General features: G+C 47.9%; 1 protein-coding gene across 3 annotated transcripts in view; it reads right to left on the bottom strand.

Moving 5' to 3' along the window:
* The window catches only part of Osbpl10 (oxysterol binding protein like 10), a 204,460-nt gene that overhangs the window by 81,976 nt on the left and 97,220 nt on the right, over nucleotides 1-25,264 (bottom strand). For 2 of the 3 annotated variants that reach the window (XM_051202005.1, XM_051202021.1), the window contains exon 4: nucleotides 17,596-17,787. The exons of the other annotated variant lie outside the window; for it this stretch is intronic. In XM_051202005.1, coding sequence (XP_051057962.1) covers nucleotides 17,596-17,787 — 192 coding nt within the window. The remainder of the gene's footprint in view (nucleotides 1-17,595; nucleotides 17,788-25,264) is intronic. 3 annotated transcript variants of the gene reach the window in all.

The raw sequence follows: 25,264 nt of genomic DNA, 5'->3' as shown, positions 1-25,264 counted from the left end.
GTGACCCCCACACATGTGACCCCCACACACGTGCCCTCCACACACGTGACCCCAACACACGTGACCCTCCACACACGTGACCCTCCACACACGTGACCCTCCACACATGTGACCCTCCACACACGTGACCCTCCACACACGTGACACACGCGTGACACACACGTGACACACACGTGACACACACGTGACACACATGTGACCCTTCCCACACATGCCCCACACGTGTGACCCCACACATGTGCCCCCCACACGTGTCCCTCACACACGTGACCCTCACACAGTGACCCTCACATGTGCCTCTCCACACACGTGCCCCTCTACACACATACCCCACACACATGTGCGCCTCACACGTGCCCCCCACACTGCTCCCCATGTCCCCCCCACATGCCCCTCCACACACGTGCCCCTCACACACACATGCCCCTCACCCACGTGCCCCCACACTATGCAGTTGAGGATGGCCTCAGATTTTCATTCCCCTGCCTCCACCTCCCAAGAGCTGAGGAAACAGGTATGCGCTACCACGCCCAGCTCTCAAGTCCCATCTTCAAAAACAGCAAAGGGACAAACTCCTTAACTTCAAATGCTCCCACGGGCACAAAGGAGCCCCGAAGCCAACAGTGCACAGCCTGGCCTGTTCTCAGAAAGGGCGCCTCTCAGACCTCAAGTCCTAACTAACACGTAAAATCCACACAGTCTGGTAAGCGTGGCGGACTCGGTCTACTGGCTAACTAAGATGAGGGTTGGGTTTTTGTGGAAGGAAAAACTTCCCAGAGGCTGAGAATGCTCGGTGGATAAGGCAAGTGCCATGCAAGAACAAGGGCCTGAGTTCGAATCCCTAGCACCCAACTTCAACGCTGAAGGTGGTACTGGGCGTGCACGTTTGTCTGTTATCCTCGTGCTCCTCTGGTGGAACAGGAAAGGGGTACGGGAGATTCTCCAGAAGTCCACAGGCCAGCTAGTCTGCTGTACCCAGCTGCAGACGAGGGGCCAATAGGGTAGAGAGCAAGGCGCGACACCTAAGGCTGTCTTTGACGTCCATCTGCAGGCTGCAGAAGTGTGCATGAGTGCAGCACACACACACACACACACACACACACACACACAAATACTCAAAAATGGCTGACAAAGTCTGGCGCAGGTCAATAATGCATTCTGGCCTTACAGTATGAACACATGATCTAAAACCATGACATGTTGATATGTGAGCTTAACAGAGCCAGCTGTGACCAGCACCAAGAGTGGGTGAGAAATCAGGATGCTGGATGTAGACACGGATGCCGAATTTAACATGCAACCTTGATGCTCAGACGGGGATTGTCAAGTGCTCGTGCCCGGAGTGGGGCCCTGGGGTGCGGGGTAACCTTTAAGGAGGCGGCGCCTCATGGGAGGGAGGCTTTAGCCATTGGAAGGGATTGGTGGGCTCTCTTTCTCCTCCTCTCTCTCATATTTGGGCCATGTGATAATCTCCTGCTATGGTATGCTGCCCCACACAGCCTCAAATCCCTGGCTAGCCTGATCAGACCTGGCACTTCCCAAACCTGGCTCCCCAGTGAGACTTGGTTCTCTTTCTTCACAAGCTTTTATCGGCTATTTGTAACAGAGATAGAAAGCTGGTCAATACAACAGTGGCACAGGAAAGTGGGGGGCGGGCGCGTTGGACTGTGAGATAAACTGCGGTGGGAAACAGTAGAAGAAAATAAAGGTGAATACCTGTCAAAAAGATTTCGTATTTATGATATGTGTGTGCAGTACTCTCAGAGGCCATAAGAGGGCACTGGGTACCCCAGTGTAGTTAAAGGTGATTGTGAGGGGCCTGCTGTGGCTGCTGGAAACCCCAGTCCTCTGCAGGAGCAGCGAGCACTCAACCATCGAGCTACTACCTGTCCAACCACAAGGGATATCTTTCATAGGTCTGATAACAAATCAACTCCTCACGAAACAAAAACTGAAACAAAAATAAAACCAGAGTGGGGGCTGGAGAGATGGCTCAGAGGTTAAGAGCACTGGCTGCTCTTCCAGAGGTCCTGAGTTCAATTCCCAGCAACCACATGGTGGCTCACAGCCATCTGTAATGAGATCTGGTGCCATTTTCTGGTGTGCAGATATACATGCAAGCAGAACGCTGTATACATAATAAATAAATCTTTTAAAATAAAAAATAAAAAAAAAATAAAACCAGAGTGATTTAAGTACCCTAGACCAGATTGGGTAGAATGATAAAAACTCACTTAGCCTGGGATGGAGGTACAGTTCAATGGTAGGATGTATGCTCAGCCCATGCGAAGCTGTGAATTTGATATCTAGCGCACGCATGTGCACGCGCGCGCACACACACACACACACACACACACACACACTTTACCAGAACTCACTGAACTGTGAACTTGATTGAGTTTTACAGTATGCAATACATCTGAATAAAGCTATTTAATAGACAAGCATAAAAGTCTTTATAAGGATGGTGTCTTTTGTAAAATGGATCTTACAATAAGGCTGGATGGAAGACCGCTGTTGGCAAAGTGATTTCTGTGAAATCGTGAGGCCCTTAATCTGGATGCCTGGCCCCATATAAAAGCCAGACATGGCTGCACAGGCTGTAACCCCAGTGCTAGATGTCAGGGACACAGACAGGCAGACCCCAGGAGCTCACTGACCGGTCTGTCTGCCTGAATCAGTGAGCCCCGTTCAGTGAGACACCCTGACTCGAAACAAAGTGAGAGGTACTAAGGAAGACACCCAGCATGGACCCCTGTCCTCCACACGTGCACACAGTGCCTGCCCAACGTCTTTGATGCCCTGGGTTCCATCCCCAGCACCACATAAACCAGCATGATGGTGCAGCCAGAAGCCATGAGGTGGAGGCAGGCAGTGAGAGACTCAGAAAGGGAGAGAGAGAGAGACAGAGACAGAGAGAGAGAGAAGGAGGGAGGGAGGGAGGATGAGGTGAACAGTATCCGAGAAACAAAGTCCCGTGGCCTCCATGTACATATAAACACACATGCACACACACCTGTGCACACGTGTACCTACACAGGGTAAGAACTTGCACACGCACAACATACATACACACCTGGTTACATAGAAACAAACATGTTCTGATACAATAAAGAACATATGCGAAGCTGGCATACATTCTGCTGTGATCCCAGCTGAGACACAGCCATGATAGGATCTCTCATAACACCACCCATAGAGGGGGTTTTCCCGGGTCTGGTCTGGTGTGCATTTTGTAAAAATTAAGAAGACTAATTTGTTGGTAGAAATAAGGAACACTTCAGTTTCCTCTCCAAAGGCAAAAGGCTCCCATCACACCTGGGCAGATGATTATAATAGACAATTTAGTACCTGGTGAATCTCCAGGGAGGGCGACAGGGGCCTCCCTTCCACACCTAGACTGGTTCTCAAGGGTCATCCATAACACATTTCAAGTCAGAATTCTATATAACTATGATGGCCACAACCGGGTCTATCGATTCTTTTTAGAACCTCAAAGGAAAATAGCCGTGTAATTACACAGTATTCTCACTGTGATTCATTGACCCCAATGTTAGCAAACTCCACGTGACATGCCCTCACCCTACTGCGATAATTTCTCTGTCAGGAAGAAATCTACACCTCGTCTTCTCAGCTCCTGGGTGTTAAGTGGATGGATGTTTATCCCCAGGTACACTGGGATGATTATACAATGGCCAAAATGAAAGAAAGAAATTATTTTCCCAATAGCATGTCAGAAGGACAATTACTGTGTTAGAAAAATGTGCACCGAAATGAGGCAACTTCTATTTGTCTCCCCAAAATACTATTTTTTTGCTGACGTTTATGATTCTGCCTTGGTCGCTACTAATCAACCAGCGTAAGTCACCCTCAGTGTTTTTATACTAAAATCACAGCAAACAATGAATAAGAAATGCAAGACCTCCTGGGCGTGCTGCTCAGTGGTAGTGCTTGCTTAGCGCACACAAGGCTATGAGTCTGAGTCCAAGACAACAAAGAGAGGAGGAGGAGGAGGAAGGGGGAAGGCACAGGAAGGAGCAGGAGGAAACAGGAGGCGTTGGGGTTCATCTTTGCAGACTCAGATTAAGAGCGTGCCCTATAAACCCAACTCTCCTAAACGAGAAGGCAAACGGAGACAAGAACCACCTGGAAGCCTGTTGGCCAGCCAGCCTGGGGCATGCAGCATGGCAGGAGCAGCAGACTCTCAAAAACCAGACGGGAGCGGAGAACTGACCTGAAAGTCATCCGCCGACCGCCATGCAAGTCTTGTAGCACAAGCACGCCCGAACTCACTCACATACAGTAATAACCAAACAAATATTAAAAGAGCATAGCCACTCAATAGCATAATAAAAATGAAATCAAGGGACTGGAGAGACGGCTCGGTGGTTAAGAACACCGGCTGTTTTCCCCAAGGGCCTGGCTTGATTTCACCCACAGAGCAGCACACTCAACTGTAACTCCAGTTCCAAGGGACCTGAGGCCGTCTTTGGGCCTCTGCAAGCACCAGGCATGTACACAGCGTACAGGCAAAACACCCATGCACATAAACAATAACGGAAGAAGTTTTAATGGAAGGAGCTACAGGGAAGAATGATTCTCAAAAGGAATCATATTGTCCTTTTCAATGGGACACTGTGCTCTGATTTAATGCTTCCTTGAGCTGGCTGTCAGGCCTGATGCCTTCATCCCATAGGTGGGGACAAAGATCAAAGTATCACACAGTGACCCAGGGACACAGAAGAAGAGCCAACCCCTCACATAGGTCCCCACTCAGACTCCCGAGCTACATGAGTTATTCCCTTATCATCTGATGTGCAGCCAGTGTTTGCTTTGTTCTTCATACAATGGCACATTAATGAAGTAGTTCATGAGAGTCAATGGTGGCCACTAATTACAGCCTTCAAATTACGTGTAAGACAATATCTGGCCGGTGCTATACGTACTCTGACCCAACCAGGTGTCCACGCTTTTAATGCTTTGAGATGACCTTGTCATCTATAAAGTTCATGCAGGAGAAACACATAATCAAAGTTACAAAACACAGATATGAGACAGTTCAGTCAGCCACACAGGCAAAAGACCTGAATCTGGGTCTTCTGTGGCCATTTAAAAAGTTAGACATGGTAGCACGCATCTGTTATCCCAGCTCCGGAGAGGCAGAGACAGGCGAGTCCCTAAGCTCAGCCCAGACGAACCAGTGAACTCCCGGGCCAGTGAGAGACCTTGTATCAAAAAATAAAGAACAGAAAAGGGGAAGACATTTAACATTGATTTCTGGCCACACACATGTGTGCACACTTGGTATACACCAACATTTATACCAACACACAAAAATGCCCACGTGTGTGTGCACACACAGAGCCCAAGAGCATGTTAAATCTGTGATTCTGTGTTGAAACACATTCATAGCTGTCCTTGGCCACCTGTAGCCTGGACCTCGGGCTGACATGCCTGGAAAGGAAGTTGGGTGGGAAGAGACACTGTCTTGTGTGTCCAGGCTGAGAAAGGGCTGCACACTCCAAGCTGCTGCTTTCTGTGCCCCAAGAACACTTATTCTCAGAATCCGGCACTGGCAGGGACAGACTCCGAAGTCACCACACTAGCAGTCTATTTGGGAGGTCTGGGACTACGGGAAGGCCAACGCCAGCTGTACCTGCCCCCAGAAGCCCGAGAGTACATCCTGGGATAGAAGTATGACCTGGAGTACAGGGAAGGGCTCTGGTCAGAATGAGTGTGTGGTGTGTGTGTGTGTGTGCACATTCATCGTATGTAAGCAGATGTAAGTGCATGTGGAGGCTACGAGACAATGTTGGCTGTTGTTACTCAGGTGTCAGCCACCTTATTTTGAGAAAGAGGCTGGAGCTTTCCAACGGGGCCACTCTGGCTGGTCCATGTGTCCTAGTCATCTTTTCTCCTCCTTGTTCTGGGATTACAAGCATGCACTGCCACACACACACACACACACACACACACACACACACACACACACACAGTGGGTTCTGCGAACTGAAGTCAAGTCCCCATGCTTGCCACTTTACTGCGCCATCGTTTCTCCCCAGCCCCCAATTGTCACAAGGCTTTCTAAACAGTTCTTCAGGTCAGGGTTCTCAACCTGTAACATAAAAGCGGGAACAAAGAGGCATCCCATAAAAAGGGGCTAGAGAAACAGAGCTCAGAGCAACCAGGGATGGCTGCAGTTACGGCCAGTTAGCCGACAGATGGCTAGCGACGTTCACCGCCGCATTTAACCTGAGATCTCACGATGTCAGGCATCTGATGGGAGGCGAGAGGCGGGAATCACCAATGCTCCACTCTGCGGAGGCAAAACAAGAAAAATGGGCTTTAAATGAGAGAGAATCTCTAGCATATGCTAAAATACGAGAGGGAACCACTGGCGGAGGAGGGTGCCCTCCCAGATCTCCCAGAACACAGCCAGGGAAAGGGGCTGGCAAGCCGCAGAATGCACTTGGCCAGCTTCTGTCCTGGCATGCGGCCAGTTATTGTCTCAAAGCCTCAGAGCACTTGTGGGAAAAATAGCAAATCGGTCTTCTATACCACAGACCGTAATAGAAAGCAATACAGCACTTAGCTTCCTATGAAGCAACGAGGAACAGAACTCGTTAAAGCTGCCAAGATGTGAGAACCTCCGATCTTCTGTGAGCGGAGAGGCTGACAGACACTCAGCAGGGTCCCAACCACAAGGAGGCAGCATGTGAAAAATCACAGACCCAGCCGGCTCGTGCTGAGGTCACAAGTCTGTAGGTTCTGGTCACTCACAAACAGCTGATCTACACAGTAGGCCCACCTCTAGCAAATGCCTCTTGTCCTTAACTACTGCGTAGCTCCACGTTGGTTAAAGAGCCCCCTAGGACTGACTACCCAGTTCTGGATGGGAGGCCTCATTCCACCCCGGCTCTGGAAACCAGCCTGCATAAGGGTACAATGACCGCCTGTGATACATACGGTCAGTAACTGCCAGGTGCCTGCAGCTTTCCTGAGCAGAGAGTTGGGGTGTAACGGCCCCCAGACCTTGCTGACACCATGATGGGAGGTACCGTTGAGGCCTGGGAACTCAGCACACAGGTAGCGCCGGCTGCCAAAAGGAGAACAGAGACCTAGCCACAGTCCCGGCAAAGTGCCCACATGCACCTGCCTTGCTTTGGCTCCTGCCGGTCAGTGAGTTTCTGGCTAACCGACCTTGTTAACTGAGGTGTGTTTTGTGCCTAACCCTGTGAAAGGCTGGGGCTGCACTCAGATCCCAAACGCCCCAGGTAGTCACTGGCCAGCTAATGAACGCGCTCCATTAGTTTGAACCTGTGCTCAAGCAGTCTTCTCTGGCAGACGCCTCACAGCATGGTACAGGAGTGGCAGTAAGACCACAGGGGGCGCTAGTCAGGCGAGGGGCTGAGGGTACTTAGTTTTGTGACAACTGGCCAGGGCCATGGTGCCCAGATAAGTAGTCACTGTCTTAATCCCTTCACCTGTAGTGATAAAACACCCTGACAATGGCAGCTTAAGGGAGAACGGGTTTCTTTCTGCCTCGTATTTCAAGGTGCAGGAGCCAAGGCCGCAGGAGGTTGAAGCTCATATTGCACCCGTAGTCAGGAGGCAGAGAGTGATGCATGCATGCAGCTGCTCCACCCCCTGCTCCATCCTCTACCATTCAGGGTCCCAGCCAGGGGAATGCTGCCGCCCAGAGTGGGGAGGATCTCCCACTTCCATTAACTCATATCCCAGGTGACTCTAGATCCAGTCAAGTCGACAATTAACAACATAATCACCAGTGCTCTGTGTGCGTCTGTGAGGCTGTGCGCTGGATAAAATTAAGATTTAAATTGTTAGACATGAAAAGAGCAGATGGCTCTTCATATAACAAATGGAAACGGGCTGATCACCTCCAAGCAAGGTAAGGACAACACACACCTTCAAGCCAGGGCTCCCGGCTTCTAACTCAGCTCTCAACTGTTGCAGGAGATTGTATATGTTGTGACTCTGAGACCACCAATAGAGGGCAGAGTCCACAATCAGCTGGCCGAAGTGGACCAGCTGAGTTTTCTGACCAACTCAGAGGGAGATAGAGGGACACAGAGAAGAATAAAGAGGGGCTTAAAAAGATGTATGGGTCCCTTTGATCTTGGAAGGTGGCTCAGCAAATAAGAGAGCTTGCTGTTCTTACAGAGGACCTTATTCAATTTCCAGCATCCACACTGGATGGCTCACAACTACCTGTTGACTCTACAGGGGATTGACACCTCTTGCCTCTTGTGCACGCATGCACACACACACACACACACACACACACACACACAAATTTTAAAATGAAATAAACAGGTAAACACACACAGCTCCCATCAGTTCAGCCCAGTGACCCATCTCAGAAAAGGTCCCTCTGAAGATCAGCTCAAGTCCAGTGGTCCAGCTGGAGATAGAGCTGAGACAGCCAATCTGCTCAGCTGGAGGCAGACCCTGGGAATAAAACCTAATGAGCCAGCCCTCATTTGCTCCTCTGCCTCCCTATCTGCCTCCCTATCCTGCTTCAGTCACCAGCAGGAAGGATGGGATACAGTGAGACTTCAGACTGGATGCCAACACTCCCAACAAGCTCTCAAGAGAATCCATGGCAGGCCCCTGACAAAACGAACCATCAGTCAGGACCCACGCACTCTGAAAGGCTAAACTCTTGAAGGATGGGCAGACATCCTTGAGAGGAAGTGTGGGGTGGGCGAGGAGGAAGACAATACCGGTTATTTGTCTTGTGGGAAAATGTCGGACAAAACCGGCTTAGGGATCTGAGGACACGGCCCATCACAGCTAGGAATGCAAGGCACACAGTTCAGTCAGGAGGCAGCAAGAGATGAACAGTGGAATTCCTTTGCTTTGTTCATTTCATTCCATGGGACCCCGCACCCATGGGACTGTACTGCCAACAATTAAGGTGGGGCTTCTCACCTCAATTAACTTACTTTAGACATCCTTCACACATGCCAAAGCTACGTCCCCTTGTTGATTCCCGGGCCTCTCAAGCGGGCAATCAATCTTAATCCTCTCAAGAGCTCTGCTCCTAGGTGGCTCCTCCCCAACTCGGCCCACCCTGCCTGAAAAAATGCCGGGCACTGAACCCGGAAGAGACCCGTTGGAGTAACATGCCCCAGGGTTAGAACTGGGGCTACCCCGGTCCCTGTCACACAGCATGCTCAGGGGACCTGCTCAACTGAGGGGACCCATCAAGTCCTCACAGAAGATGACATGCACCAGAAGTCACGTGGGAGTGAGGGACACCAACCAGGGGTCTCATTCAAACCTCTACGGAGCTGGGACAGCCAAGTCTTAGGAGCTGCTGCCTCCCCAGGGACCCATTCTGTGTGTCACTTGGAGGCTGGCTACTGCCTAAGCTGTGGGATCAAATCTCCAGGCCAGGATCACCCACTTCGCTCTCTTATGCGTTTCTCTTCTGCCTCATCAATTTGGCAGTCAGACATAAATCCAGATGTTAATGTTCTGTAGGGGGACCTGAGCCTCATTTCTCACTGATGTGACAAAAGCCCTGACAAGCAATTTAAGAAAGAAAGGTTTGTTCGGCCTCACCGTCCGACAAGGTGGGAAAGGAGCAGGGACCCGCTGTTATGCACCCTCGGTTACGCAGAGACTGAACAGGAAACGGGTCAGTCTATAAAATCACAGTGCCCTCCAGCGAGGCCCCACCTCCTAAGGTTCCACAGCCTTAAAACGGAACCATCGGCGCAGGGACATGTGCTAAACCCCATGAGCCCATGGTGGGGGGTATGGGTGGCGTTTTACTTCCCAGCTGTAACAATCCACACACTTTCCCCTGTCGCTTTATTTTTGTTTTGTTTGGGGGACAGGGTCTCCCTATGTAGCCCAGGCTGGTCTCAAACTCAGCCCCCGCCCCTGCTTTTGTCTTCTGGATGCTGGGATTACAGGTGCGTCTCCAAGGGCAAGGCTACCTCTCCACGTAACCGTGCCTGAGATGAGCCTCCTGCCCCCTGAACCTTCAACCTTGCCGGCCTCTGGCTTTCTAACATCCATGACTGTCTCCCACTACGAGGGCTGTGGGGATGGGGGCCTCAGGCACCCTGTTCCTTCTTATCAGGCTTCCCAAACAACTGAAGCAACAGGTGTACTCTCATGAGGGCCACCATCACAGGCCACCTGGGCAGAGAGTGACAAAATGAGCCTTCTTTTTACCAGGGACTTCTCAGAGATCCACACCCAAGCCTACAGGAATGTGTGGGCTTGTCCTGTGGGCAGGGCCGCCAACCCTTTCCTCCAGAACCACGCGCTGACCTCTAAGATGTGGCCTCCCTTCCCCCGCCCCCTCAGGGGACTCTCATGCGCCTTACTGGGTTTTAAAAGTCTTCCTTCTGTCTCTCTGGCTTGTCAGCTGCCCTGTCAGTTCCCTGTGGTGGCTGACACCCGCCCTCACTCTCCGAGGAATAGAGTCTAACCCACCTTCCCCAGACTTCCTCGGTCACACCTCGTCTGGAGGCAGCTCCTCATCTCCCGTCTTACCTGGAAGCCCACATCATTTGCTTTTCTCGTTTTTTTCGTTCACATGTCTTTATTTTGTGTGTGGGAGGCATGCCACCGTGTACCTGTGAAAGTCGGAGGACAGTTTGCAGGAGTTGGTTCTCGTCTTATACACGGCAGTCCTGGGGATTGAACTCAGGTCACCAGGCTTGATGGCAAGTGCCTTTACCCACTGAGCCATCTCAAGGGCCTATCATTTAGAAACAGCAAATCCCTACCCAAAACACATGCTCCAGGGCTCAGGATGGAGTGGGTAGAGTGCTTGTCTACCGTGCACAAAGCCTGGGTTCCACAGACCAGGCATGATGGCATGCCTGTAATCCCAGCACTCAGAAGGTGGAGTCAGAGGTCAAAAGTTCAAGGTCATCCTCAGCTACGCTGACAAGTTTGAGTCTAGCCTGAGCCATACGAGGCCCCCATCTCAAAAAAAAATAAAAGAAAGAAAGAAAGAGAAATCAAAGTACACACTACAGTTCTTTCTCCTCATTTACTCCCAAAGTGCACAGTTTTCATTCAGAGCATGATTTAAATGAGCCACTCTGCTCAGAGGGAAGATGCATGTGTGGTTTCCCTGGTGACAGGATGGTCCAAAGTCCCTGTTGTCAGCACAGATCACTACCTTAAGATGAAGCACCTCGTAAAACGTGTTAGCACGACAGTTTGCAGTGGCTGCCTCTGCAGCAAAGGCTGCCGTGAATCAGGGGCTTCTTGCCATGTACTGCGTCCACACCAACCAGGACCAACTCAAATCATCCTGAAGGAAAAGGACCCTGAGAAAAACCATCTGTAAAGGTGGCAACTTAATGAAGGGACTGTCCCTGTGAGAGCAAACACGACATGACCATTACACAAAGAAACACATGCTCGCAGAACTACAACCACATAAACACACATCTCCACATACTATTGCCTGTAAAAGGGTTATCCCTTAATATGTTAAATTATACACCCCACACAGTTTATTTCCCCAGTCACCAACAGTTCTCTGCCCCACGGTGTAGATCTGGAAGCCAAATAAAACTTAATGAAAAAATAAGTTCAAGAGCACTGGGAAGATAGCTCATGATTTAAAAGCATCAGAGGACCCACGTGGCAGTTCACAACCGTCTCTGACTCCAGCTCTGGGGGATCCAGAAGGCTTCCTCAGATACCCATACACACATGGCATGTGTTCTAACAGACCCAGAGAATACATAAATTACAATAGAAATCAATCTTTTAAAGGGTTGAGAAAGATGAGTCACAGTGGCTTGGCTGACAAATCACTGCTGGAAGCTGCTTAATGAAATCCACATAGATACTCCACACTGTCCATTCAACTCTCAGTAGAGTGGCTTTACACTACCCAGTCAACACTCAGTAGAGTGGCTTCACACCACCCACTCAACACTCAGTAGAATGGCTTCACACCACCCACTCAACACTCAGTAGAATGGCTTCACACCACCCATTCAACACTCAATAGTGGCTTCACACTGTCCATTCAGTAGAGTAACTTTACACCACCCATTCAACACTCTGTAAGAGTGGCTTCACACAGCCCATTCAACGCTACAGGATCCAAAATCTCCCCGGTGAATGCCATGTATTTTTCTAAGCCGCAAACAGCACAACTAAGAAAGTTAATTGTGGTTATCTATGGGTGAGCCTGCCTGCTTCTTGGCCCTGGGGCCACTGGCTTACCTGGCTCATATTCGGGTGCTAACATGGACATATTTACAGTTGAATTTTGTTGTTTTAGAAATCATCCAGCAAATCAAACTTTCATCAATATCATACTGAACTTGTATCAACAAAACTGATATGGAAATTGAATATAAGGCATGTTGAAACCTGTTACAATGAACTAGGCATATGACAGCCAAAATATGGGGGGGGGGGAATATTTGCATGTGTGTGTCTATCTCTATCTGTGTGCGTGGTGAGAACCATGCGTGCAAGTCAGAAGAGAGCTTCTCCTCTATCGTACCCGCCTTTTTCCTTTGAGGCAAGGTCTCTCCCTGAGTCTGGGATTCACTTCTTGTCCAGGCTGTAAAGTCAGCAAGCCCCAGGGATCCTCCTATCTCTGTGGCCTCAGCGTTGGAGTAACAGGCACACCTAACTTGTTATATGGGCGTTGGGACCTGAACTCAAGTCTTCGCAAAGGGTGTAATTTCAGGGTCACAGGCAAGATGTGGCTATAACTCTTAATTACGCAGTCATCTCTATACTCTCCGAACCTCAATTTAAAAAAAAAAAAAAAAAAAATGGCAGGGCTGTAGAGATGACTATGTGGTTAAGAGCACTCATTGCTCTTACAGAGGACCTCAGTTCAATTCCCAGCACCCATGTGGTGGTTCACAATCACCTGTAACTCCAGTTCCAAGGTCGCCAAGACCTTCTTCTGACTTTGATGGGCATATGGTACATACATACATACATTATATAAGTACATAAAACAAAACCTCACGTTTCCACCATCACATGCTTAGGTAACCAAGGAATCATATCAACTTTTTCAGATGTATTAGATACTACAAAACACCTCCAGAGTCATATGTAGAGGTCCATACCAACATCCCTTTTCCCTTCATCACAACTTTGTGTGAATAAATACTCACCAATGTAACCAGTCAGAGAAGAGCCAAGGGATACTTGACAGCCCTAGTACCATCACCAGGGTTCTCTTCTCTTGGAGCTGATCAGGTTACCTAGGTAACTCCTCCAGGCCTCCACTTTCCATTGTTAAAGAATTCTAACAGCTACAGAGAGGCATCCTAGGCAAATCTGTGTGCCCAGCTATTTTTGTGCCCAAAAGACACCAAAAAATAAGAGTCAGCCTTTGGCAGAAAATTAGATGTGCTGGTACACACTCATAACCCTAGTACTATGAAGAAAGAGGCAAGAGGATCGCTGTGGGCTTGTGGCTAGCCTAGTTGACTTAGGGAGTTCAAGGCAAGCTATTCAACCCTGCTCAAGCGGCAGGGATGGCCCAGATACTCCCTTTGTAAACCCTGCTTCCCCAGGTGTGGCAGATACAAATGTTATTCATACTACTGCTGTTATTCATATGCCTCTATGAAAAAACTTTTTTTTTTTCCACATGTGGCTTGTCCTTGTGATCGAGCACCTGACACACGTCATTCTTAACCCTTGGAGTATAAATTATCCGATGCTCTGAATAAAGCTGGCTTTTGCATGAAACTTAAGTCGGCCACATTTTTAGGCCCCGCTCTCCCAGGTTCACAGAGGGGAGAAAACTCTCAATAGAGTCATCTCTCAAACTGGTGTTGAGAACATAGCCTGTTCTTTATGGCAGCCTCACATCTTGAACCCCCCATAGTCACCTCTCCTAACACTGGCCCGGAGGACACTGGGCTCTAACCTCTGGTAACGCAATTCTTCATATTTTAGATTATAAACGCTTAATCTTTTAAACTACCCCATTATTTTCACCTGCACCATGACATCCCATTTCATATTTATTCCACTGCCTTGGGCTGGGTTATTTTTCTTTTGTTCTGATATTCCGGCACATCTGTCTTGTGTATGACAATTCTTGTTTACATTGCTTCAGTGGTCAGAAGTTTACCTTCCCTGTACAGCTGGGTTAAAATGCTATCCCATTTACTTCTAACTACATTAGAGATAAACTCAGTGTAATTTTTAAAGCAAAGGCCTTTATAAATGAGGATTAGTGAGGGAGGTGTCCTTGAATAGTTTTCAAGGTGGATCTGATGGCATCAAAGCCAGCAGGGACTATAGGATGGCCTGTTCAATTGTCAGGGGTTATGGTAACCACAACTGCCAGGAACCGAGGCTTTCAAAGCTCAGTTGCATTTTAAGTCTTACTTACAATTCTTTTTTGGAGACCAGGGGAGCTAGCTCGGCAGCTAAGAGTGGTTAAGAGTGGCTCAGGTCCTCTCAGTTTGATACCCAGCACAACCCCTGTAACTTGGGATTCAGATGAAGCTCCCTCTTCTAGCACCGCACTCCCATGCACAAACCCACACACAGACTCAAACCAACATACAAACTGAAATAAAATCCTTAATTTCCTAAATTACAATTTTTGGCACCCAGGATGGTCCACATTCAAAAGCAATGGTCCAAGATATGCACTGCCAACCCAGGTCACAAAAACCAAACCAAAGGGCTATGAGAGTATTTCACCTGAAATTTAAGTTGTGTTCTATTTATTTACTCTCTCTGTTACTCGGGTGGGATTGGAATTCACCATCTTCCTGCTTGAGCCTCTCAAGTGTTAGGACTACAGGCACGGTCCACCATGCCAAGCAGGCCTCCCGCCTCCCATGCCCCACCCCCTCTTCAAGGTTACAGTCTCAAAGGACTTGTAAAATATTTTGTTCTACATAAAAATAAGGCACAAGGATTACACATTGTGGTGGTTTGGATGAGAAATGTCTCCCAGAAGTTCACACATCTAAACATTCGGTGGTCTCGTTTGGGAGGCTAAGGAACCTTTAAATCTTGCAGTACATCAGATGGGCAGGGTTTGAGGGCTTCTAACCCCGCCTCTCCCTTCTCGCCTACTCCTCCCCCCTCTTCTTCCTCTCCCCTTTTTTCTCCTCTTCCCTCCCCTACCCTCTGCTTCCTATGTGTGGATAATGATGTGATGGACTGGCTTCCTGGTCTTGCCACCATGTCTCCCACCTTTTAGTCCATTATGGACTCTAACCCTGTGAAACCCTAAACCAAAATAAAATTGTCTATATATTTCTTTTGGTTGTGGTATTTTAATCCTAGTCTCTCTCTCTCTCTCTCTCTCTCTCTCTCTCTCCCTCACACACACACACACACACACACACACACACACACACACACACACAGAGTAACTAATGCACACATTGTATAAAAGTTCTACCTGGGGAGATCCTGAAGATTCACTGTCAGTGACAAATGATTCAGTGTTGAGCCTGCCTTAACCATTGTCCAGCCTGAGGTCTGCGAATCTAACTCAGTGGCTTGCGTAGCCAGTGGAGGATGTTGGTTCAATCTCCTTCCAAAAGAATTCTCTATCATAAAAATCATGCTGAGGATGTCTGGAGATGCTACTCTGTTGGCAGAGTGTTGGGCCAGCATGCTTGGAGCTCTGGCTTCCATCCCCAGCACCAGATAAACCAGACGTATGGGCACATGACTATAATCTCAAGCAAGAGAACCAAAAACTCAAGGTCATCCTCAGCTATATATATTAAGTTTGAGGGCAACTTTGGCTATATGAGTCCCTGTTACTGTGTGTGTGTGTGTGTGTGTGTGTGTGTGTGTGTGTGTGTGTGCGTGCGCGCGCATGTGTGCGTGTGTGCATGTGTGCATGTGTGTGTGTAGAAATAAAACCAGATGACTTTATTGGAAGAAAGAAAGATTTTAAAATCCAAACTGCTTAAGCCGCCTGGATCATGGTGCAGCAGCTTGGAGCAGCATGCTATTCTATTTGGAATAAATTAGGAGATTTCCCCTTTTCTATGACAGTATATTGAAAAGAATCTATGAAGGAAAACAACAACAATAGCTACAATCATCCATTATATCAACCACTGTAGTAATGAAAAGAATCTGACAAAAATGAACATATTCACAACCATTCATTATATCAACCAATGTAGTAATACAATTAAGCTAAAAGCCACTTTTGCTTACACATGTGGGCATCTGTTTCACAGTAAGCATTGTCTCTGAAAATTAAAATTCCTGGGGCTAAGAGCACCTGCTGCTCCCGCAGAGGACCCAGGTACAGTTCCCTTACCCAACATGGCCACTCACAATGGTCTGTAATTCAGTTCCAGGGGGTCTGATGCCCTCTCTTCTGGCCTCCATCAGCACTGCACACGGTAATGCACACACAAGCATATAAGCAAAACACCCATCCCACATTAAAAAAAAATTATAGAGTTCCAACTCTATACTTTCCTTTTTTGAGCAATATGGGAATACATGCATATAAAACCTTTTTTAAAAAAAAGTCTTCACTACAAATATACAAATCCCATACACAAGATTCTTGACCAGAATCAGACTGAGGCAGCCCGGGATCAGAACACTGCCTAGCCTTTGATATTTAAAAAGCAAACCACTAGGCATGCCTCGGATGTCTGTGGGGCCCATCCTTCCAGGAGACAAAGCAATGACTTTGCAGCCACAGCAAGAGGACAGCAAGTAGGTGGGACAGAGTGAGCTACAGGTTAGCAGTTCTCGGCACCTGACAGGAGTCAGGCAACCAGAACCAAGTCCGTCCACCTCAACACAGTCAGCTGCCCTGGGGGTCGGGAAAGGGGACAGGAACATTAAGGATCTCATGGCTTCCTAGAGGTATCTCACAAGAAGATAGCAAACAAACACCGGATGTAGTTCAGTTGGTGGGGTGCTTGTCTTACGTACAGAAAGAGTTGGGTTCGATCCCTAGCACCCACATAAAACTGAGCATGGCCTCATATACCGATAGCCCCAGCACTTCAAAGGCAGAGGCAGGGAGGTTAGGTCGGAAGGTCAAGGTCATCCTCAACTAATACGATAAGTCTGACGCCGGCCTGGACTCAATGAGGCCCTGTGTCAGAAACAGAAACCAGCAAACTATCCCATCCCTTTCATTAAATAGCTTCCAAGTGAACCTCATGGCTGGTGACAATGGCTTACTGTTTATTCCCTGCAGAGAGTGAGGCTCAGGGCCACTAGTGTGAAGGGGGAGGGAGGCAGGGACTTCCAACGGAGAATGAAGTCAGCATCAGGACCTCCGCTCTTGGGCATCAGTCATTCCCTGTGATGCTTTTGGGACTCAATGCACACCTCATCTTAGCCCTGAGCAGACTTTAACCAAGGATGCTCCACTCTTCTGTGGGCTTGCCGTCTCTGAGCTAGGATGGAGGTCTCCTCATGACTCGCTTAGCCTCCAAAACCGTGGCTGTGCCCTCATGCCAGAAAGAGCGGCTGCAGACACGTGGCTGCAAGGTTACCTCTGCTCTGTGCAGGGTCGGAAGGAAGAGGAGTCACCAGGGCCACCGTCCCCGACTCCCAGGGGCCATGCAGCCTAGTAAGAGCAAGGCCTACCTCTCTGACTTCGTGAAGTTGGCCGGAATACTGACTCTTGGCTCTTCGGGCAGCTGCAGGCGACTTGTGATGCGTGACTGAGACAACACCGGGGACCCCCGCATTGAGGTGTCTCTGGCTACAGGGAGACGCAGAATTGGGTGTTCCATGGGGGAGCAAAGTGAGACTTCGGCTTCGGGAACTTGGAGTAGTCTAGAACAAGCAACAGGTGTCAAAACTCAGCAACTGGCCCGCAGAATGTGACTGTTGCTGTCTTCGGGTGGGAGCTCTTAAATTTCCCCCTGATCTGTTTTGAAGGATGAAGGCATGGGAGAGGTCTAACTGCACACCTTTGATCCCAGCACTCAGGGGGCAGAAGCAGGGAGGTGTCTGAGCTCCAGGCCAGCCAGGGCTGCCTGGAGTAAGAACTTGTCTCCACAAAAGTAAGTGAATGAGACTGCGCATGAATTATCCTTTCGTCGCTAATGTCTCCGGCCCTTCTCTATGGCCAAGAAGAGCCATTTCCCCAGCACCACGGGCTCAGGGTCTACACTCATTACCTCCTCTCCCCAGAGGTCCTTCCCCAACCAGATGACACACCTCCACTTACTGTACTCATTGGCTGCCTCCTAGTTCAAGGATTTGTTCACACTTGTCATTATACCCCCACCCAAGTCTGGCAAACACCAACTGTTGTCTTTGTTAAATGCTTAATAAGCACTGCTATATGAAACTAAGCTCTCCCCTTCATGTGCTAGCCAAGCACTTAATTCTCCATGTGCTAGCCAAGCATGCAATTCAAACTACTAATTGGTGGTAAAGATCATGTTTCAATTCAACTTGACAGCATCTGAAAAACAAATCTGGACTCATCTCTCAGAGCAAAGACTCCAAATGGATCAAAGAGGTTTCGAAGGAAAAAGAAAAGAACATAGAAGACATATAGGTGAGACCTAATACTTCAAAATCCAAATGTTATTAAAGGATGGATGATTTGGTAAATTTGGCTACCTAAAATGTACAATCTTCTAGGAAGCAAACCAACCAATTACCAGCTACAAAGTTTAAAAAAAAAAAAAAAAAGTAAAGGAAAGAAAAAAAAACAAAACAGGAAAGTCGTAAATTTTCATTAAATGAGTCAAGATACAAAGAGGTGAAGTTTATAAAACAGAAAAATAAATGACCCTTAAACTGCACCAAAAACTATCGCACTGTATCAAAGAGAATGGTAAACCCAAAGCTAAATTTGAACAGCATGTTTCGTCCATCATATTAGCAAACATTCAAAAGTTTTCCCAGGCAATCATTAACAGGGCCCGGGGATGTGTGAATAGAAGAAGGCAACCTCCCCAGGGAGCACAATTGCCTGACTGGCCCCGACATTCTCTCTGAGCTGCTATACTCCCAGGAACCTGTCCTCCAGGCAGGCAGACCTGCAGTGGCAGGCAGAACACTGCATGTGCCCATCAATGACCGCAGCGGTGCATGGCATGCGTGGGGAGGGCTGTTAAAGCCTCCGTGCCTGTCGGTGTGAGGCAGGCTACACAATGAGGTACTACCGAGCTGTCAGAGGGTATTGAAAAAGGCCTCTAGTCGCTGACCTTGAAAGAAGACTCTAAGTTGTAGGGCAAGAAGCAGCACCACTGTGTAGTGTGCCAAGTGAAGACGACAAGCTGATCTCACCCCCAAAAAAAGATGCCCTGGGGCTGAGGCAGCGGCTAAGCGGGTGAGAAAGCTTGCTGTGCCGCCGGCGGGAGAACCCGAGTTCGGCTCGATAGCACACGTGAAAGCTGGACCGCGATGTGATGGGAGGGGAGGACTGAGGGGCTCGCTGGCCAGCCAGACTACCCCAAAATGAGCAAGTTGTAGGTTCAGTGAGAAACCCCGTCTGAAGGGGTTAAGTTGGAGTGATAAAGCAGGGACCTCACTTAATTCTCTGTCTTCTGCAGACAGGAACACACACAGGTGTGCATACACACAGATGTACACCCCGGTACACACACACACACACACACACACACACACACACACACACACACACACTACAGATGTCCCACGCTGGGAGACCTGACTGGGAACAGATCACAGAGTGGTCCCGACTGGGCATCCTCCACAGGCTGGACCTCAGCCCTGAGAAGCAGGTACCTTGTAAATGAACAAGAGAATGGGAAGTGGGGTGGGAGCCAGGGTAGAGGTCAGAATGCTGGGCTACCCTGAAATGCCCAAGGAGTTTGGGAAGGCTCTCTGGGTCTGCTACACACATAACCAGGAGAGACAGAGGGGTGGAAACCTGTGTGTGGCTTTCAAGTTGCCCTATGTGCAAGTAACTGGGACGACGAAGACCAGGAGACGTCAGTTCTTAACGATCCATCTTTTCATTTGGAGTGTGGAGGAGGAAAGAGTCAAGTTCCCTAACCCTGTGACAACACTACATTTGCCTAAGCATGAAGAGTCTGAAGAAAGCCACTCCGATTGTGTGGAAGGCTTATTCTAGCCCAACAAAAGGCAGATTTCCCCTGTGGTGAAGACAGGCAGGCAAGTTTTATTTCTCCAGCTCTACTTGGCTCCAATCATGTGACCCTGGGTGAGTTATTTAAGCATTTTCATTAAGCATCAATTTCCTGATCTTCAAAAGAGGGATAATAATATTGACCCTTAAAAGCCACCGTGAAGATGAAGCTGCATCATGTCCTCAAAGCACTTAGCACAGTCCCAGGCTAACGTCTAGGTTCCTTTCTTCACATGATTTAAAGCTTGATCAGTAAAGGCAGTATTGATTTTTTTTTTTTTAATGTTAAGAAGTTGCTTAGCACAAAAATCATAGCAGCCACTAACTTTCTTATTTTCCATAACTTCAAAGTGGTGGTGAAATCTAAAATATAACTTAATGTTTATATGGCCAGTAATGAAATATCAGGAGTACAGAATACACACACGCATGCACATGTGTAAATGGAACACTCACACATACACCCCCTAATTTTCTTTTTTTGAGACAGGGTTTCATGTGGCCCAGGATGGCCTCAACGTTACTAGGTAGCTAAATCTTACCTTGAATTTCTGGGACTCCACCTCCTAAGTGCTGGGATCATAGGCATGTGCCACCACAGCCAGTTGACATTGCCCTAGACTTGGTCAGAGCTTCATAAAGGCTAGGCAAGTACTCTACTGACAAAGTATATCCCTACCACCATGCCACTAAATTATGAGCAGAAATAAAGACCCAGCAAAAAATCAAAAAGTTCGTTGCTTGGGAGGCTTAAGAATTCATAAAGTTGGTGGCTCAGTGGTTAAGAGCACTGGCTGCTCTTGCAGAGGACCTGGTTCAGTTCCCAGCACCCACATGATGGCTCCCAACTGTAACCAGTTCCAAGGGTTCAATGCTCTCTTCCAGTCTCCATGGGCACCCAGTACACATGTGATACACATATATTCAAGCATGAATATGTGTGTAGACATGCACACATACACACACACACACGTAAAATATTTCTAAAAAATAATTCTCAAAAATCTATCTTGACCCTTATGAACCACAGGAACCATTATCTTCTACCCTAATCTTTTTACTTGGAAAAAACAAAATTAGAAAGGAAGACAGCTACATGATTCACGACACCTTTGTCCACAGCAGTACCAACATAACTGCACAATATTCACCCAGAAGATCAAATCTTTTCCCTGTGGATGGTTAATCCCAAAACCATTACTTAGTTAATGGCTGTCATTTGAATGCAAAGGCAGTGTGAGTTTGAAGCAGAAAGAAACCCCGATAACAAACACCGTGTACTGTTGCATTAACTGAGGGATTCTCATGGTTACATTCACACTAGGGCTTCCTCTAAGGGTACGTGTGAGCGAGCAAGACTCTCACTGGATAAATCTTGTGGGTAAACAGCATGGGGAAAGTATGTGTGGCGGCCACTATAAATGAGCAAGCCTTCAGTCTGTAAATGTCATAAACAAGGATCTCTGCTAATAATCTAAAGTCAAATAGTAACAGTCTGGGGGACAACATAGCAGGGTTTTGTTCCAAATATTTACTTCAACTACGGCGACTAGAAATGCCAAGCAAGCCATCTGGAAAATTCTGAGTCAAGAGTGATGGCTCCCTCAACGAATCGTCCCCGGCATTCTGCCACCAGAGGTTCAGCAGGCTCCCTGCATCCCGGCCCTCAGTAAAAAAAAAAAAAAAAAAAAGCGCCTGCCTGGTGCAAGGTGATGGCATCAAAGATGGTGTGGCCAGGTGAGAGGAAGCGGTGATTGATGGCTAAGAGCTGTCTAGGCCTCCCGTGCACAATCATACACACAGCTCGGTCCACATCCATGACTGACTCCTTACCTCCTAAGTTGCAAAAGGAGTGTTCTCAAGCACTTGCTCTCCCTCTCCCTCTCTCTCTGCCTCTCCCTCTCCCTCTCCCTCACATGGCACTGAGGAAGGTATGATGGGAAGGGAAGCAGTCAGTATCACATCAATATTAAAAATATCTAAGCCTCAGGGATGGAAGCACCCTGTGGTGGCAATATTGACAGTAGACTTGGCAGGATCTAGAAACCTCTAGAAGACAAACATCTAAGCATGTCTGGAAGGGAGTTCCTAGATTACCGTAGAAAGGCCCACCCCAAAGGTGGGCGGTACTCTCTCATAGGTAGACACTGACTGAGTGAGAGGAGAGAGGGATGACTCCAGCATCCATCGCTCTCCGCTTCTTGACTTCGGGTAATGGCTGCTTCCCACCACCAGGGACCACGCAGACCCTCAAACTGAGTCGAAAGGATCCCTTTTCTTCCTTAGATGCCTTTGTCACAGCAATGAGAGAATTAACCAATTATGCCATGTGGGAACGCCGAGACCCACAGCACTGGGTCAGGTCCAGATGACGCTCAGAGGTACTGACAGAAAGTCGGTTCACACTGTGAGGAGTCAGGAAAGCAGAGAGAACACACCTTCCCAGATGACGGCCAGCCCAGACAAACCCAGGCTCCACCCCTTGCACGCTGAGTATCCTAGGAAAGGAGCCTGGGTGCTTAAAGGGCAACCTGCCCCTCACTGGATATCTGGAGAAGGAATGAGAAAATGGGCAGGTAATGTGTGATGCAAAGTGACACGTTTAGTGAGACAGCCAGGCTTCCAATGTCACTAACTATGGATACCCATTTTCTATGGAGGGGCAGTGAGAGACATGACTAGGTAAACTGATAATAGAATATCTTAGTAACAAATCACCATTACCAGGGGACTCCGGAAGAGAGGCTGGACTTCCCTTGGGAGGAACGTAATTTGTAATTACCGTGGAATCCGTGCTGACAAGCCTCAACAACTTAAAAAACAGAAGTAACGCATGTATACTTGTAAAAACGTTTTTTTCTTAAGTCATAAAACCAATGAGCCCACAACGTGGCCAGAGAGGTAATGAATTTAGAAGAGCTAAAAGCAAATTTCTGTGCCTGGAATAGCCAAGCAGAAAATACAATACAAAAGTGGGATGTCACCCACAGTAGCAGAAAGAATTATAGTACGTGGACATTAACCCAAGACCTTTAAGAAGAAAACCATCGTTTCCATCCAGGAAAGTCAGTCAAGAACTGAGAGCATAGAATTGCACATGCCGGGTGATGGACAGGCAGCCTTGGGCAAGGTTGGCAGCCCTGAATGGCGGTACCATTCTGATTACTCTAATGAAAATTCTACCAGGACTTTTGTAATTTAGCAATTCAGTGAGCTTACTTTATGAACAAAAAGCCAACATTCATGAAAAGACAAGTTTACTTAGAAAAAGAAAGAGACTCACCCCAGCAGATACAAATACTAACAAAGCTATGGTGAACACACACACACACACACACACACACACACACACACACACACACACACCTGCAAAATACCAATTTGGGGAAGAAAGCATTTATTTCAGCTTATACTTCTAGGTGATAGTCCATCACTGGGAGAAGTCAGGACAAGAACTTGACCCAGAACCATACAGCATTGGTGTTTGCTGGCTCAAAGAATTATGCTTTGCTAGCTTTTTAAACAATCTGTGGAGCCAGGTGGTGGTGGTGCACACCTTTAATCCCAGCACTCAGAAGGCAGAGGAAGAGGATTTCTATGAGTCTGAGACCAGCCTGGTCTACAAATCAAAGAGAAACCCTGTCTAAAAAACTAAAGAGTCCATGGAATGGTGCCATCCATAGTAGGCTTGGCCTCTTCTAGCAGCAGAACATGATGATCCCTCATGTTTGCAAAGCACCCAAGTGAGATGCCCTTCCCAGGTGAACTAGAATATGTCAAGTTGACAGTTACAGCTAACAATGGCATGCCCAGTTTATGCATTTAAATCCTAACTTTGGGATTGGTGCTATTGGAAGAAAATTGTGTTACAAGCACTTTCCTGTCAGTCTGGTCCCACAGCCGTGACAGCCCCAAATAACACAGAGACTCTATTAGTTATAAAGCTCTTGGCCAATGGCTAGAACTTCTGACTTGCTCTGTCTTAAATATTAACCCACAATTACTAATATATGTATTTCTACATGATCTTATCTTACCGAGAACGATAGACTCAGGCATCCTCACCTCCAGAGATCATATCACCACTCTGTCCTACATTTCCCAGAATTCTCTACCTCTCCTAGTCCCGCCTATCTTGCTTCCCTATTGGCCAACAGTGCTTTATTCATTAACCAATAAGAGAAACATATTTACAGAATGACATCTCCCATCACAAATGAGGTTGGGGAGGGGCTTACTTCTCACAAGGTGGCCACAGGTCTTTACACTCTCCCTCTCTAATGCCCGAGCTAGCCACGTGGGAAAGGGGAACTTTTCATGTCTCACAGAACATATTAATTCTCGAGAACCAGAGCCATCAGCTCATTGGGGATAAGACACTTTATATTTTTACGCTGGTTTTTCAGCCAGGCTTAATGGGTCACATGCCTATAGGTGACAAAGACAAAAAGCAGACACAGCACGCACTCCACTCCACAGATGGTGGCCACAAACCCTGCTTCTCTGTCTTATGGTGTCCCTAGAGGACGGTGACCCTGTAGCCCAGGCCTAGATGGTAATTATTCTGTAGACACTGCAAGTGCTGTGAATACACTAACATCTAGGAATGATTCCTCCCAGCCTCAGTTTGAACCACTGCCCCTGCCTGAGAAATAAATTCAGAAAACACCAATGCTGGGGGCTGGAGAGACGACTCAGTGCTTAAGAATGCACAGTGTTCTCATAAGACACCTGGGTTCAATTCCCTGCACCTCCGTTGGGCAACTCACAAGTACCTACAACTATAGCTCCAAGCACTCTGACTCCCTCTTCTGTCCTCCTCAGGCATTGAACTCATGTGCACACAGACACACACACACACGGACACACACACACAGACACACACACACACACACACAGACACACACAGACACACACACACACGGACACACAGACACACACACACACGGACACACACACAGACACACACACAGACACATACACACACACAGAGACCCACACACACACACACAGACACACAATTTTAAAATAAGATTTTTCTATGAAAATTCTCCCGTATCTCTTCATTCATGATCCTGTGAGTAACTCCTCATGCTGTGGGTAACCCTTTACCCATGCTCCTATGGTAACCCTCACTAAGTCCTATCAGCTCACAGGTTCACAGAGATGGGTTCGGTGAAA

Source organism: Phodopus roborovskii, unplaced genomic scaffold (genome assembly GCF_943737965.1).
Source record: "Phodopus roborovskii unplaced genomic scaffold, PHOROB, whole genome shotgun sequence".
Classification (NCBI taxonomy): Eukaryota; Metazoa; Chordata; class Mammalia; order Rodentia; family Cricetidae; genus Phodopus; species Phodopus roborovskii.
The sequence above is the reverse complement of the archived record's forward strand: the minus strand, read 5'-3'. Positions and strand labels throughout refer to the sequence as shown.